Source organism: Ambystoma mexicanum, chromosome 4q (assembly GCF_040938575.1).
Source record: "Ambystoma mexicanum isolate Mex_15411 chromosome 4q, UKY_AmexF1_1, whole genome shotgun sequence".
Classification (NCBI taxonomy): Eukaryota; Metazoa; Chordata; class Amphibia; order Caudata; family Ambystomatidae; genus Ambystoma; species Ambystoma mexicanum.
This window is the reverse complement of record NC_090928.1, coordinates 58,652,198-58,670,052: the sequence shown is the minus strand read 5'-3', so window position 1 is coordinate 58,670,052 and position 17,855 is coordinate 58,652,198. Positions and strand designations below refer to the sequence as shown.

At 43.8% G+C, this 17,855-nt stretch overlaps 1 protein-coding gene across 7 annotated transcripts in view; it reads left to right on the top strand.

The window, feature by feature from the left end:
- The window catches only part of LAMA2 (laminin subunit alpha 2), a 3,027,572-nt gene that overhangs the window by 2,404,697 nt on the left and 605,020 nt on the right, over positions 1-17,855 (top strand). For all 7 annotated transcript variants that reach the window (XM_069607473.1, XM_069607470.1, XM_069607476.1 and 4 more), the window contains one exon: positions 8,037-8,175. In XM_069607473.1, the coding sequence (XP_069463574.1) occupies positions 8,037-8,175 (139 nt within the window). The remainder of the gene's footprint in view (positions 1-8,036; positions 8,176-17,855) is intronic.

The following is a 17,855-nucleotide window of genomic DNA, read 5'->3' as shown; positions in this document are numbered from 1 at the left end:
GAGAACCAGAAAGTGTGTCCAAACTGCAGGACTGACTGGCAAAAAACAAGGCAGCAGTTCTGATGGTTTGTTCTGTAATTCGGTATGAATCCTAGAGCAACAAAGGAGAAGAGCTGAGAAATCAGCATTAATTTGGAAGTGCCGATCCCTATGCCCAGCACATTTTCAGACATGTTATCTTGGTTCAGCAAAGGCAGTATACAGATTCCTGCTGGTTTACGCCTTCCGTGTGGGAGAGGAAGGAGACCAAGCTTGACTGGGGTGATGACTTAAAGCAGCCAACGGGGGGGGGGGAAGAGAAAGAGAAAGAGAAAGAGAAAGAGAGGGATACAGGGAATGGAGAGAATGGGGGAATTATAATATTAGGAAGAATGGAAGAGTTTTCAGAGCGACAAACCAAAGTAGATGGAGGAGGAGGAGAGATTGATAATAAGAGTGGACAAGCCCAAAGAAAAGCCACTGATACAGAGAGAAGTAGGGGGGATTTACAAGAACAAAAATAATAGGGTTGACAGGAAGTCTTGATGGAAGAGGAGGAGGAAGAGGAACATTAAGAGGTAACAGAGAGGAACCCCCTTTAAGAGAGAAAATGAGGTCCAGAAAAAGCATGTGGTTGATAGGGAAGGAAAGCTAGGAGGGGAGGTAGAAGGCATGACCACTGCAGGGAGTCGAGGAGGAAAGAACTTTAGAGGAGAAGAGAAAGGGGCATGGAGACTGAAAGGAGTTCCAAAAATCAAAAAGCATCCAGCACTTCAGTACTGACAGACATTGTGCCAGAGTCGAAGTCTGGTGCAACTGCCTACTAGGGGAGGGACATGGTCAACAATATAAGGGCACCCCAGACCGTTAACTGGTGGAGCTTACCAACAAGGAAGAAGATGTCTTGATGAAAGAGCAACCGCTCAGTCAAGTCAAGATAGAAGTGCTGGGCACTTAAACCCCAGGGACTGCGAGTGACTTATATTTGATGGCCAGACAGTAGGGCTAAATGGGAAAAAGGGATGAACTGACAACTACATCCTCAAGCAACCTGGAATTTCCCTATTTCAAGTTCAGTGTTTATCCCACATCTTTAGTATTCAGTCAAGCTCAACCCCCTCTGGAATTGTTGCATTGTAAAATAAACCACTTTAAACTTTTTTCTCTGGGCACCTGCGCAGAGGATCCATTGCTCTTGGATCTGACCCTGAGGCCGGAGAAGCAAGGGAGGATCACCGGCAGAGGCGTTGCTAGGGGGGGGGGGGCTGAAGGGGCTATAGCCCTGGGTCTTTTGGTTGTAGCCCCAATAAAAGCACTGGGGCTACAACCAAAAGGCCACTGCTAGCCCCGAGTCCTGCCAGTTCAAACATTAGTTTAGCCCCTCATATTTTCCAAACCTAACCTCCCCTGATCACCTGTGTGGAGGGTCCTTGAGGACTGGGAGCGGGGTGCCCTTGGCGAGACATGGTATCTCCCTTTTCCTATTGATGACCAACCCAACCTTTCCCCAACCTTCATGGGCTGTTATAAGCTAGTTCCCCTAATTTATCCACATATGACACTTGACAGTACTGGGACGAAGAAGAGGCAACTAAGAGCAATAAAGACTACACTCTTTTACCACTCTGGTACTGGGAGGAGGAAGATGCCTGTGAAGAACTGTGAGGGTCAGACATGTCCCGTTGATTTTGGTTAGGCAGGGCTGATTGGATATCCACACCTGCAGCATTCAAGGGACTGCAGGTGTATAAAAGACCAGCTCAGCAGCAAAGAGAGTGACAGGGGGAGCAACAGGAAGAGCGACAGGAGAAGCCAGTGCAAGCAGCAGGGAATCCTATTTGAGAAACACGCTGAGACTCTGAGTTCTGCGGAAAGAAGCAGTCTATGGAAGCGTCGCGTGGGAGCTGGGGCTCCGTGGAGCAGACTGAACGTTGCAAAGGTAGCCGTGCAGAGAGGCTGTCCCTTTCCCTTGTGTTCAAGATGCTCGTTCCCCTATGTCCAGAGGGCGGCACAGGAGTGCCTATGGGGCAGGAGTTGGACCCCTGACCTGAAAAGCAGAAGGCTGTGTGATCTGCACTGCTGGGAAAGCTGTGAACATGGCCGGTCAGTTTCTAACAAGTGAGAAACCCTCGACGCAAGCGTTTGCACTTTTCTATTCTAACGGAATACTTTGTATCGGAGTGGTCACGTATTTGAGGAAACATGTTTTTGAAGGTCTCTAGTTTAGACCATTGTCAACTATCAACTATCAGTAATACATTGTATCAGAGTAGTCGCGTGTTTAAGAAACACATTTTCAAAAGTCTCTGAGTGCTGGGCATTGCAAACTCAACCCAACCCGCTGTTTGATATTTGTTTTTACGAGTACAACCCATATTCCTTGAATACCAAACTGAATGAAAATCTTACAAAGAAGCAGAACTGTTACACGTTGAATTCTAAAAATGAACAAAACTTTAAATCCAAGTAAAACCATTGTATGCTGAATTCTAAAGTGATTGGAACTATTAACATTGAACCAAAGAGAGGCATAATGAATGCCAAATTGTATGAAAACCTTATAACAGAAATATACTTTAAAGCAGAATTAACCGGAACCCTAAAGTTTAATCTAACACAGTCAAGATAGTTACATGAAAACCAACCATAAAAAGAGGGCGCACATGTGGCAATTAACCCTAAGAAGACAAAGGATATTTTTGTGATACTGAAACTAAGTCTTGGGAAAGGGAAACCTAAGACTTGAAACATTTACTTCCTTGAGGATGGAATATCAAGGTTCTTTTGTGTTTGGAACTAAGTTACTTGAAACTTGGGGAAGGGAACCCTGAGCATTGACTAAAACTGTATCATCATGAACTTAAAAAATGTCATTTTGAGACATTTGTTAGAACTGTTTTATACTTGGGGAAGGGAGTAGAAAGGAAGCTGTGAGCTGGAAGAAGCTTAGAACGTTATGTTGGACACTGTTTCTTTTGGTTGCTGACATCCCTAGATACTGTATAGATTAGTTGTGAGGGCAAGTATAGGTTTTGGACACAGACATGTTCTTAAGTTGAACTGGTTGACTCAGACTTTCCTTAGTTTAATTTAGGTAGGGAAATCCCACCTTAGCATAGGGCAAGTTAGGGCTTTTTCCATCCTGACATATAGGATAAGTGTTTTATTTTAAATTCTGAATGTGTTGTCTGTGCCTTGCTTCATGATGCCTTCACAGTATTGAATTGTTTGTCGATCCATAAGCCATAACTTTAGGTAGATGATTTTGCACTGTGAATACTTTCCAATACCCTTATAACATTAATTGTCAAGGCATATAGCCCAAGACAGAAAACCGCATCATTCACCTTTCAATCTGCAGGCAGCAAAGGAACTGCTGAATACATCCACATTTTTCCAGATGTTTCAAGTATTTGACCCAGGTTCAAGAGCACTGAACAAGAGAGCTAATTGTTTCAATTCAAGAGTTACCCTAAAAAATAATTTTCAGTAGGAAGTTGTTCTGTTTGTCACCAAGGACAAGGTATCAAATGTACACCTTTGAGCAAGACACTGCCTTTGGTAGGGAGATGTAGCTTGAAAAGTTAATGAAAACAAAGAGTGTCTTGAATCACATGTGAGTAACAGTCGATTGCGCTTGGGAATTCCACAGATATGCAATGCTAATTTTTCCTCATCTGTTTTCTATGCCACAATTTCGGCTTAGAAAGACACATAGTTTGGGTGTCAAACTATCACCAAAGTACAAAATTCTTGCGTTCAGTTCAATACTTTATTCAGATTTGTCCATTACAGGCAAGAAAGCACATGTGTGTATCTTGTACTTATGTAGTAGAGAGATGGAAAGACCTTGAAGGAAGGCTCTCATTGGCATGGGAGTCTAAAATTAAACTGGTTCCAATGGTCATTCTCTATAACAAACTTTCATCACTTTCTTACCAATCCATGTATCAAATCATATCATAGTTCACCAAAGCTCACACTAAAAAGAAAGTCTTGATATATTGGAAATCAAAAGGGACACTTGAGTGTGAGGAATGCTTGTCTGATTTCGGTGAACTAGCAACTCCAGAAACACTGTCTTACAGACTAAAGGAGGATAAATCCACTTCCGCTAAAATCAGAAACCGCTTTCTTGAACTGTACAATGAATGGCTCAACAACAAATGTGTTTCTTAAGGAGAATGCTCTGGAAACCATAATTCAGTAGGCCAGCCTGCAACACATCCCCACGACCCTGATATCAGTTTCATCATCTCCATCTAGAAGGATCATACCACATTGATGCTACTTGACCAAACAAAATATTGAATGTTCGATCCTTGTTCTTAAGGTTTGGTCTTGTTGTTTAAATGTAATGTGGTTTAGCTGTATCTGCATTTGTAAGCAATTAAATGTTAAAATAGCCTACAAATTAACTTTCTACACTCGCCCCTCCACCCTTGCACTTTTGCCCTGTTCATTTCCTCCCTCTTTTGTCCTATTTCTCGCCAGACTCAACTGCGTATGTCACAGATGGTCCAAAGAATACTCCAACTTCCAGAGTCAGTTTATGGGGTTTTATTATTTGATTCAACAGGGTGATAGAGCCATCCCTCTCTTGCTGTCTCTCTCTCTCTCTCTCTCTCTCTCTCTCTCTCTCTCTCTCTCTTTCTCTCTCTCGCTGTCTCTCTCTCTCCCCCTCTCTCTCTCATCTAGTAACAAAGATTCCCATTGTAACCCATTTGTCCCAAGTCCCTGGGTTAGGAGATGGAGAACATTTACCCACACAGTCTATTTTCTAAAGGTATGTTTGTGAGGGCTTAAATGCAATTGCCCCTTCTATCTAAATTCCCCCAGGAACTTCTTAAACTCTCCCAGTTCTACAAGTTGGTTAGCATCTACCTGGGGATTTGGGAATGTGCCTTCAGACACTCTGCCCCACTTCGTCATATTCCTTTCACACCCTGTTGGTGCTCTCCCTCTCTCTATGCACTACTCGCCTCACTCTACTCTCCGATTTCCAACTCCAACCAGCTGCATGCCGTCTACTCACTGAGGCTTCTTCCTCTGTCCCCCTGATGACTCACACTCCATCTATAACTGCCTCAATACTCTTATGCTACTCCCCCCACCACACTACTACTCCCTTCTCAACACTACTAATCCCTCCTCCACACTACAACTCCACCCCAAATTCTACTCAGTCACCTAATTTCACCCTTGCAGTCACTACCCACCCACTCCTTAGACTTCCTCTAACTCACGTCCTCACTAGCTTCTTATGCACGCACACTCACAAAGGTGTACCACTTGCTCTCAAAATCCAGTACTTCACCTTTTTCAAAAATCCCCTCCATGCTCAAGGCAAACCCCTTCCTCATGCTATCCTCTTGGTCTGTCACCTCCCCCTCCTTTGATCTCATCCGAACAACCTGCCACTTCCTTTTTCCTCCTGCCTCTCTTATCTCCCTCCTATCAACTGATTGGTTCTCTGACCCTGGCCCATCTGGCCTTGTCTTCCCCCGCCTGGGAGACGTTACCATTAGAACATTTTCCCAAGGTGAATGACAATTGTAGCCCAGTATTTAAGACATTCAAAAACTATCTGGCTAGCTTGGGATGGAAGCTGTGGTAGTCTTAACTTCTGTGACATACACGCTTCTCATGACCAGTTTCACCACATTATAGTCACATTCCTTGAAAGCATACATTCACAGTTAGACTTCTTGGTAACAGGTGACATAAAAAAGCCACTAAGCTTAAATACCAGGTCTTCAGGACTTTTTAAGACCATGTTACTTTAATTCTGAACTGTACCCCTCCCATGTAAATGCTATTTTCTTGCAATGAGCTGAAACGTACTTCTGGAACATTGAATTAAATCTAACAATTTGGTACTGAACCAAAAAAGTAGAAACTGTATTTGCAATGCATGTACAAAAACACAAGTCAATAATACAGAGAAAAAAAATGGAATTTAGTGGGAGATCATTTGACATCCCACACATCATACCTAGACATACCACATCAACACAAACCACTCACCAACACACTGCACATGTGTACTCTCTAATACAAACAGGACACTGTATAAAATATAACAGACATACATTCCTAAACATACAATTGACACATTAATGTAGACGCATGTAGCCAATAAGAGAAAATGGTAGATACAAAGTTATGTATATCTTCCGGCTACTTCCAACGCACCGGCTGGTTTCGACGTGATATCTTTAATTGTAAACGTCTTCATCAGAGAAAGAAGAAATCAAATAAATCACAGCAACACAAATCCAAGGGGCCTAAAACGGCTGCCCAGCATTGCAAAAGAAGGGTAAAATCAATTCCAAAAAACAAAAGCACAGCACATCAGGTGTTACAGTGAACTCCAGCGAGCAAAGACCTTATTTGTATTAGAGAGTCCACATGTGCAGTATGTTGGTGAGTGGTTTGTGTTGATGTGGTATGTCTGGAATTCCATAGGAGATCATTCGATATCCACACATCATTAACAATGTTTCTCTTTGTCTTTTGAATTATTGACTTGTGTTTTTTTACATGCATTGTAAATACATGTTCTACTTTTTTATTCAGTACCTAATTGTTAGGTTTAATTCATTGTTCCAGATTGACTTTTCAGCTCATCTTGATTTTTTTTTTTCCTCATGCCCTACCTTTCGGTTTACTAAGACTATTTTCTTGCCCTTAACCTTTGGAGAACTGGAGATACAGAACATTTAAAGAGCTATCCTTGGTCTTGGACAAGACTTTTTTCTGATGTTCCCTCCTGCTGGATCTCGAATGCTCCAACCAGTCTCATGCTTCTTTTAAGCCAAATTTAAATTGTTCCCATTAGATTGAAGAAGCTAATGGCTTCAACCTCCAAGTTCTAGACTCATTTCTCGTTTGTCTCTTGATCCCTTCTTTGCACTGCCTTATTCCCTACTGCTGATTAGTTTGTGCCAGTTTCCACATCGCAAAGGGGCACACTTCCCAGCTATTGGCTCAGCCTAAAGTTTAAAAAGAAAAAGCAAAATATCTAGACAAAGGTAATCCAGTGGACATGTTTCACACCGAGCCAGTGAGTTGCATGTTTCAAAGTTGTGCCATTGTTTTATCGAAGTGAAATGCTTCTTTGTACTTCACTTTGGATAAAATAACTTTGTGAGGATGTAAATATACATATGGGTAGTATGGTGTAGGGGGCATAAGGGTGGGTGGGAATGGTGGGGGTGGGTGTGAGAGAGGGAAGTGGGAAATCTGGGGCGGGGGTGACCCCACCATTTAAAAAAGAAAAACGTAAATAAAGCTGTGACGATGTTTTGTTAATGTGAAGTGCCACAAAGTATTTGACTTTAATAAAACAATAATGTAGAACCGCACTTCAACTATCCACAGAAAAGCCATCTTTGTTAGTAAGTTTTTTGTGAAGAATCACTGAGGCTGACTTGGGGTAGTTAAGTGTGCGTGGTGGTTTGAAGGAATTCCAAACAACATTAACATGCAAACATGCTGTGTTAAGCACTGTACACTGTAAAGCAGACAGGATTTTGCCTACATTTACTGAATATCTACTGTTCAGATTTCCTTCTATATCCGTTGGGAGCATTGCTTGCAAGCAGTGACGGAGGCAGGTTCTGTTGGAGAGCAGGCGATGGGCTGCTCATGGGAGACCCTCAATGCTATTACACCAGCTTGCATGCAGCAGAACAGGGGGGACACACCAGGATCTGAAAAGAACTGCAGGGGGAGACTGCACCCCAGCCCCAGCCTTAAGTCCACTACTGCTTGCATGTAGAGTGAATAATGAGATCACTAATCTGCTTCAATGTGGCACATGTGTACCACCACTTTCCCATCAATTGGGCAATCTTGGTGCATTTTATGTGACAGATCATCAAATATTCACACGTATATCTGGATGGACCAAATATTCCTCTTACATTGGCAACCATGTGGCAATAGCCCACATTTTTCCTCACACAAGCCATGAAATGAGGCATATTTTGTTAGAAAAGATAATAATTGAACTTTGACTATATAAGATAATGCTTTGTTTGTTTCCTCTATAGAATTCTTGCTGAAGCAAAGAATCTTTCCTTCAATGCCACTGTGGCTTTCAAGGCATACAGCAACATCAAGGACTTCATTGACGAGGCTGAAAACGTAGCCAAGGAAGCCAAGGCCAGTGCGAACCAAGCTATGCAAATGGTGAGGGACAAAGGCGAACATGGTGGTTTTCTATCAGTACAAAATGCATATAGAAATTACAACAAAAGTGCAAGATTGCTTAGTAAGAAGTCTTACAAAAGCCTCAAACATTCTGATTCATTTAAAAAGGTCGACAATATTGAAGGTTTGTTTGCTTTATAAACCCTTGCAATGATTGCTGATAGTAGCAGAAAGCGTTTGAAACATTGTTTTTAAATAATGGAGATTCTACCATTCTAGATTTTAGGGCAGCAAGTAAAACCGAATAATGGCCACTCCTGAGTCTTGGAATGAAGCTTTTAGACTGTACCAAATAACTTTTGTTGTGAGTGGTCGAAGTGTACAAAAAGAAGTAGTGGAACTATGTACCCTACTGGCCTGTGCCCCACCTACCCCCGCTTCCCGCAAACCCCATCGCCATTGCACCTTCCCACGCACAATAGAAGCGCCTGCTGTTTAAGGGAACATTCAGTGCAGTGGACTTAAGAGCAAGTTTCAACTTCTTCCTATGCTTTTATTTTAAAACAAAATCATTCTGCAACAGGTTTCTTTTTAAAATAAAAGTAGAGGAGCACTGCTCCCGACCACTGAGTGTAGTGGTCTCAGAGCTTCAAGGCTTGCCTAGAAGTTGGCATGTTGAGTCCCCAACAGGGGTATCCAGAGTAGTCTGCGGAGGAAGAACATAAGAACTAAAGTTGTAGGAGTATAGGAAAGTGGCAAAGTTGAAACGAACAGGTAATGAAGCAGTGAGGAATCAGATTAAAGGAAGAGGGATCATGTTTGTGATATTGTGGGTACTGTGAGAAACCTGAAGGTGTCTCGACTGCTAGTCCACGGGGATCTGTCATCCAGGTGACCAGGACACAGCTATCGTTTTGGATCCAGTTCCTGTAGGTGGACCAGTGCGGGAGGATCACCTGAAAGAGAGGTCTTCGGGGATTAGCAGTGGGACACCGGATGGCGAGGCGCTAGCCCCTTCCCTGTAACCCCTGGACCCCATCCTACCAGGTAGGATACTTAGGGACACAACCCTTCCCCGCCTTTTCCGACACAAACATGTTCTCACGGACAACTCATTATGAGGGAAAACGGGCTAACACCCGAGCCATATACCTGACATGACCCAATACAATGGTCGGGCAATTACTGATCATTACACACACCTGACTAACATCACACTTCCCCACACAGATAAGAGGCGGATCACGAAAGCACACTCTGAGCGAGGCAAAGCACATGAGGAAGCAGCAGTTCCAAGATGGCAGTTTAATACAAGGCGAAAGACGGCAAGACCGAAGAGGATTGCAAGGAGGGAAGTGCCCTTGACATTTCACCGAAAGACTAACTTTCGTGCTCCTTCTAGAATAGGAAACGCAAGACCTGGAATTAAAGCTGAAGTGTCTTGCATTGTGTATCAGAGGTACCCAAGGCTCTCTGTGTCGATGCCCAAGCTAGGGAGAAGCATCTGCCGCCATGGTACTGTCCTTTGCTCCTACAACAAAGCAGCCCCAGTGAACGCAGCACACCCTGTGTGTTGGGGAGACTGATACCAGATCGGTCTGTGTGTGGAAACCAAGGGTGCAAGTGGCAACATTGTATAAAGAAGATTATTAAAACAGCAGATGAGCGAATGAACTTTGTCTTCATTATTATATTTTTAGCTTCAAAGTGTTTGCGAACATAAGAGAATTGTGAAATCGAAGTGGTCCTTCGACTGGTTAAGCCAAATCCTGTGCACATTCGAAAGCCTTTGATAATTGTTGTAAAATTGGCATTGGTCCAAGCCTGGCTTAGGTAGACTAATTGTGTTAAATGGACCTGAGCCCGGCTGAGGGGGATGTGGGTGAATACTGAATCACCCAATTGTGAATAGTGGTGAAAATCCGAAGAGGAAAAATACCTTGTTGTTTATTTGGTTGCATCAGGCCCTTTGAGTGAAGAAACTTTGAGAAGCAAGGAGACTTACGCACCGATTTCCCTGATGCTAATGATTGAACTGTAACCACATGCTGAAGAAGCCAGAGACTGTGTTAAACTCGAGTGAACCGGCTTGTCACGTGCTGAAAACGTGGCGAAGGGAAACCAATGGCCAGAACATCCAGACATATCATTTTTGAACACTTCTTTCCTTTTTCATAACATTATCCCCCACACAATTTGTATTTAGAGGTAAGGATTAGCAATATGTTTTTTTTTAGTATAGGCCCTTTCATTTTGACAAAACACCACCACTAGGATTGCGTTATTATTATTTGATGGCCGTAGCTTGCTCCCATCTGTAGATGTAAGATTAGATAGGCGTCTATCATACCCTTTTTTGAAGTTCAATAAACACCCTTGAACTGTAGTCCCTTGTGCCTGTCTTACTGTTGTTACCATGCCTTCCTTACAGTCGCCAGCATTCCCCTGGTTACTTCGAGCACAGCTGGAGATTGTATCTCAATGTCTTCTGTTCTCACTGGTACTGTGTGTGGGATCCAGCTGTCCCTTGAGGTGTCCACGCTCCCTGGATCTTCCCAGATGCTTTGTGCAACAGAACAACTTTTTTAGGAGTCCCCCCTCTACCGCCAATGTTGCCCGTCGTACGGCCACTGCACTGTACACAGCCTCTTCAGCGATGCAGGATGATGACCAATACCTGTGCTCACACATGGCCCTTTTAGTCCGCGTGCTGCCATGGAATTCCTCAAGCAGCCCTGCAAAGGCAAAAAAGAGGTTTAACTAATATGTTCCACCTCTGGTGAATTGCACTTCCGGAGACAAAAGGAAGTAAGGTTTATAGGCCTGTACTACCACACCTTCCTGAAACACGATTAGTGTTGAAGAAGCACACATCCAATTAATAGAAAAGCAACATAGATAAAACGTGTGTGTTTTAAAGGGGGTCTTATCCAAAAAGGTGCATCAGCCAACAACATTTGAGAGCTTATTCCTTATGATTGGGTCATGTGACTAAGCTCAAATCTATTTAACACCTAGCAATAGGTACATAGCATGGCTTCTTCTCGCTTGAGAGAATGAAAAGGATCAGTGCCGTATCCTGAATGGCGTCCTGACGTTTAAATCACATTATGCTATTGCTCAGTGATTAAGCATGTAATCGATCCTAAAGGTGGTCTTGCTTAGATCAAAATTCTGACTGCTTTTGCCAAGCAACAGGCCTTCGCGGTCCATTACCGCCTGCAACGATGCATCCTCCTGTAGGAGAGATGATTCTATCGCCCGAAGCGTCAAGACGAAATCGATAATGCAAAACTGGACTCACCACGTGGGTAGAGATGATGATGGTGCTGCCTGTCTCGTGCAGATCATTGGTAATGTGAAGAGTCTTGGCACACAGCTGAGAAACCTGACTATGAGTGGAATGCAGCAGAATTCAGGAAAACACCACATTAACCTTTAAAATAATGTGAGAAAGTGATTTGGAAAGTGGTTTCAATGCTAAGCAGCGGGTGGAAATAGCGAGGTAAGGGTCACGTTTCAATCAGCAAAGTTGTGCCTGTCAAACAGCGTTATGTCCTCAGACTGTTTCCTGCGTTCATGTGGAGCGTGTGGACTGCTTTGGAAAGTGTCGAGCAAATCTGGGCCAAATACCGAAATGTAGATCAAGCAAGATTTTAAGCACCAAAATTAAATTGATACCTGTTCAGGTATTTTGGGGGTTGTGGGGAGGGAACCTGACAGGGCGGCAGGGCTCGAGTTGAGGTTATGTGCGGGTGGACGGCGTCTGCCCACTTTTTTCACAGGGCGGACGTCATCCCAACGGGTATGTTAGAAGTGGGGTGTAAAACAGTACACTTTACCGTCTTTTCCAAATGTATTGTTCTAACAGCGACCTCGAGGATGCCGAACCACAGTCGCCAGTTTCACCACTGCCCCATATAGCCTAGTTAAAAATAATGAACAACTTAAGGTCAAATGCCATTATAGCTAGAGTAAACATCCCAAAGTAAGCAAAGAATTCTAAATCAACTCGGGAGGATAGCTCATGGGCAACGTGCTCGCCTTGGAAGCAAGACGTCACAGAGCACGACGGGTTCAATCCCCGGGTCCGAGCTTAGAAAGCTCTGCGTATTAAGCGCATTATAAATAACCTGCGCATTATAAATAACCTATCATATCATAACTTTGATATCGTCCTCAGGTGTCAGGCCAACAGTATGTGAAGCGAATACCTGCATTGTATCACGAAGGTTTTCTGCCCCCAGACACTGATTTCCTAACTGTGTCATGACGTTGTTGGGACCAAGACGGGATGATGAGTACAAGGCACTAGTCACCCATAGAAGCGATAGGCAGATGGAAGTCATGCCAGGATGGGAGGGAAGGGGTGGGTAGTGGAGCACAGGGTAAGTAAAATTGGGCCGCATTGATGGGTGCGATCACTTGGATCACTGTATATACGCAGAGGTAGGAAATGGATCGGGAGAGGGTGTCCCTTGGGTCTGGCGGGAGAAACACAGATTATGGAACCACAACGACCTGGACGGTTTCCAAGAGCAATGCCAGAAGATATGATTGAATTAAAACCTTCATCAACCTTCACTTTTGTTAAATCATCTCCATTCCTACCTGGGGAGCCAGAGATAAGTATGCCTAGTCACAAGCGTGACAGACCCATCATGCAAAGCTGCCACTCTGAAAACTGGATTAAGTAAACTACTCCCATAGATAGCAATTACGTATTGGAGGCGTGTTACCCGATTCTGCCAACCCTATTAAATCCCAAGTGTGTTACCCCCTCCCTCCATTCTAGTAATCACACCAAAGAATGAGAGGTGTCATCGTAACTAGAGGATTACTCAAATGAGGGTTCTTCTTGCCTTGTTGTATAGTTACTGTACATGTCTCATTATCTATCCGATTCCCTCATAACCATTAGGAGCTTCACACCTTATTCCCTAGTTGAAAGTTTCCCTTGTGGTGCTGTCACTGCAACACAGACACAGTGGGTGAGACAGAGTGTGATGAAGAGGACGACGAGGGTGAAGTAGATAGTAGACAAGATGATTGTGGGAGCGAATCCCAACTCGCTTCTTCCTTTTCCAGCAACAGATCAAAGAGGGAAACCTTGCTAAAGCTCCCCTTAGCACACCAAGGTACTTCATGTTCAAACCCCCTTCTTCATAGTGGAAATTGGTTGTGCATGAGTCACTCAACCTTGCGTCTTTTCCTTCTCTTATCCAACCTGTTTCAGGCTGTCCTCGACACCGCTCAATAGTGTCAACATTCTCTATTACCTTTTCATGCTCATCGTAACGTCTCACGGAATCCATGAAATGAGCCATTTCACCTCTTAATGAGTAACTGCTTCCATGGCATGTGCTGTCTGCTACCTCTTTGCCCTGCTCGCTTTCATTTCTGAACTCTGAATTGCCAGTTTGCGCTCCATGGGTCATCCACCTGCTTTTGGATCTTCACAATGTACACCTGATGAAAAAAACAGGAGTACTGTTTTTCACTTTGGCTGTCTCTAATATCACGTATGCAGCTGGCCCAGCCACATTCTTTGCCATTGGGGGGCATTAAATCACCAACTCTTTACAAAAGTGATTTATAAGAAAGAGTTCAAAGCCAGGATACAGGACCATGAGGCAAGATGACTGCTGCATTGAGATGGAATATAGAACAGTTCGTTAACTAGAATAATAGTGTCAACCTGGAGCCTCCCCCAGGCCCACTCCCCACCAAAAGACAACTGTACCACTCTTTGGTTATTGGGCAGTGAATTTGGTGTAAATGATGACTAATGTTTGTCCCACAGAGCAACTTGTCAGTGAAAAGATTACAGTATTGGGGTAATAAAAAATGATTTCAGTAGGCAAGCGTATGTCATCTGTGACCAAGTCTCCTGCCTGGAGATCATGGCAGAGGACCGACACATGGCACCTGGGCATGAGGCTTTCCACCCTGGAGTTAGATCAGCCCTCACCCATCTTTGGGAAAATTCGAACCCTAGCCACAGCAAAAACCAAATGCAACAGAAAAGGTGGCCCCTTTAACGCAAAAGGGCTCAAAGCTGTTTAGAAAGGAAAATAATGGTGTACCTTTAGGCGAACGAGCGACGGACAAGAGACAGAACACTGACTGTTTCAGAAAGCAGAAGTCACCTTTTGAGCAAAGGTGGCCATGTAGTCACACTTTCATTCAGTTTCACAACCTTGAAGAAGTAGACGTCCCCTGGAACATGCCTTTCCAATGAGTGATACAATGATACAAGGTTAGTACTTGCCAGCGGCACTTTAATTCTCAAGGCAAACAATGTTTCCAACTCATTGTCTGCTGTCACAGATGTCCTAATGCCAACTCCAAGGGATGTTTCAAGGGTTTTACTAAACTTTTTGGCACAGTGCTAAGGGATGTCTGCGCTAAAGCAGCTTCGACCCTTGCCCAGTCATCCTACTTCCCATGATAGTACATTGATCTTATCACCCTACTACTAAGTTCTCCCACATCCTCCTTTTTAGTATCCTGCTTCTTATCCTTCCCCTTCTTCTTTTGTTGTAATTCTTCCCCTAATCAATGTTACCCTAACTTCCCCGCCCGGAAAGAGTTACAAGTATTGAACTGCATAATAAAGGGACTTAGCCCTGACCTCTTGTGTCACATTGTGGCTGCCTGAAATGACTGGCAAGAATCTGTTTGAAAAGGTATTGTGTGACACAAAATGGTACCATTCATGTACATGCCAGCAATTGGGGAGAGAACATTAATTGGGGCGCTTTCAACTGCCACCGTCTCCTTCTGGGGTAACATTGGCATTGGCTTCCACCCTGATAGGCCACACAACCAAGGCCGAGAGGGGTTCCTTCCTATTCTATCTTGAGAAGTTCACATTACTGACTTTGTGACTCTACTAACTAAGTTTCTATGAGCGAGTGATGCAAAATTACAACTCCATCTAAGCAACCATATTTTACTCACACAGAAGATGTAGACTATCCTTTAAAAGGTGTTCCAACCTCATTTTCGCATGTTGCCGAAGTGGAGTAGTTATTTCTCTCAGGCAGGGATACCAAACCCAGCAGAGGGGTAATGATATGCATAATATCGGTCAGGCCATATAAAGGCTTGGTCCCGCTCCTAATCCCCAGAGCAGGCCCATGTGGGCCTATAAAGGACACCCAATTGCCACCCCTCAGATATTGAGAGCCATAGGCATGGACCCACACCCAGATTCTTGCCAGGGAATGGGCACCATATTATCAAAACACTGAGCCCCAAGCAGTCAGGGTTGGCATTCTGAGAAAGGAGGATGATGTTTGGAGCTTGCGACCAGAGTATGACCACAGTGGACTGCAAAGAAAGAGATGTTTGGAGCCGGAGTAAAGAGTGGAGGAGTTTGGAGACCAGATGGGAGACACCCCTAGAAAAGATTGGTGTTCTTAGGGAGTTGGTTTGAATTACTTATTAGAGAGTTGGGAACCACCAGGAGAAGCTGGGTGATAAACTTAAGGAAAAGGGTGGAAAATTCAATGAGATGGTGTCAGGGCAGGTTAAGGAAGTGGTCAATGTGTGTAAGGAGGAGCTTGATGAATATTGGAAGGAGACATTTTGCGACATAATGGAGGCGGCAGGTGACCATCTGAAGGAGTTTATGCTGAGACTATGCAAGAGGGTGTTTAAGATCTGGAGTACACGGATGATGAAATTAAATTAAGGAGGTGGTCAGTGAACATATTAAGAAGGAATTTCAGTTTGAGAAGGATGTGTTGAGTGATTCAGGTGGAGACTTGTCAAAATTCTTGAGGAGGCAGAGGTTAGTGAATGTCAGGGGAAGACGTCAGAAGTCTTGAAGGATGTGTTCGGAAAATCTAGGGAGGCAACGCTGTCTTAGTACATAACCACACAGGAGTGACTTTGGAGGTGCGACGCTGAAGAGGAGGCAGCTATAGAGTGGGGAATGTGGACTGAGCACTGGAACCAGAAAGTGAAAGGAGGACATGGACTGGGCAAAGAGGTAGGCAGAGATGAACCTTTGAAGGAGATGACAGGAGAATATCCAGAGGAAAGGAGTTATTTGAGGATATTGATCATGAGGCATTGGAGCTTGAGTCCAGGAGTTGGCAGCAGTGCTCTGCCCCAACTTCCAGTGCTATGCAGATGACACTTAGCTCATTTTCAGGCTGCCCTCAGCCACCTCTTCTCCCTCCCTCATCTCTGACCGCCAATCCGCCATCCAGGAGTGGTGTACTGCCAATGATCTCTGCCTTAATGCCAGTAAGACCGAGATTCTCCTCATCGACACAGCACCCCCTTCTTTCCTCTCACTCTCTGGCCAGCCTCTCTTGGCCCTCCTCCTGCTCCCACCTGTGAGGCAAAAAACCTCTGGTCATCTTTGACTCCACACTCTCCTTCTCTCCCCACATCTCTGACGTCTCTAAGAATTCGCACTACCAGCTGCACCATCTCGGAGGTATTCTTCCTTTCCTCTCCTTCCCCCTGAAGCTCACTGTCTCTAGGGCGCTGATTCTCTCTAGGCTTGACTATTGCAATAGCCTCTTTCTAAATCTGCCTGCTTCTACCCTCTGCCCTCTGCAACTCATCCAGAACAGTACTGCAAGACTTGGCCTTAACCGACTAGCTAACGACGATAAACCTAGTTCATGCCTGATACAAGCATTTGGAAGACTTGTGGGTAGTGCTAGGACCTTTTTCCAAATAAGTCCCTGTACCCTATTAAGCTAATTGTCCAAATTTAATAAACAAATGTCGAGCCCATATAACAAAATTGACTCTACTTTGAGTAAGTAGAAATCAATTAACGGTATCAATGAAGCTGCAGAGCTGCTTTGATCGTAAGAGCGTTGTACCAAGTAATTAATGAATTAGTAGTGGTTAAATTATAACCTAAGTATGTATGAATTATTTTGGATTGAATTGGTTTTCCTCCTATTATCCAATTATACTGATAGTCTTTTTTTCCTTGTTTTGCTGGAAAATATGTTAGATTTCTGTGCGTTGATAGAGAGATTATGTTGGCTACAGAATTCAGCAAAGATGTCAATTTTTGTCTGCAGACCAAAAGGCGTTCTGTCAAATAAAATCACGTCATCTGCAAAGGCTGTCCAGCTTAGACGTAAACTACCCAGTTTAGCAGGAAAAGATTTCTGACCAAGCCATAAATCATCAACGTCTGCCAGATAGAGATTAAAGAACACGGATGCCAGGTTGCACCCTTGTTTGATGCCTACTTCAGTAGAGATTTTTTCAGTTAGGCAGCCAGCTTGGTCGATTCTGATTTGGTCATTCGTGTTCTGATGTAATAAGGTGATAATGGCTATAAGATGAGACGGGATTCCAAATGTAGCCATCTTTGCCTATAAGATGTTTCTGATTACGCTATCAAAAGCTGCAGCTAAGTCCAGAAAGGCCATATATATAGGACCATTTATGGACTGGGTAGAGACTGCCAAAAGATGTGCTAGGATAGTAGCATTTAGTTGAGTGCCCAGCTTTTTCGTGAATACAGTTTGACAATGTGAGAGAATGTTATGCGTATTAATGTAGGAATTCAGGTCATGTAGAATTAATGCAGCAAAGACTTTGGCAGCAAGATCAATAATCGCAATGGGACGATAATTAGCTGGGAGATCCATTTGTCCCTTTTTGTATAGCGGAATGATGAGTGACGTGAGCCAGGAACTAGGAATACTCCTGGTTTGAAATACAATATTGAA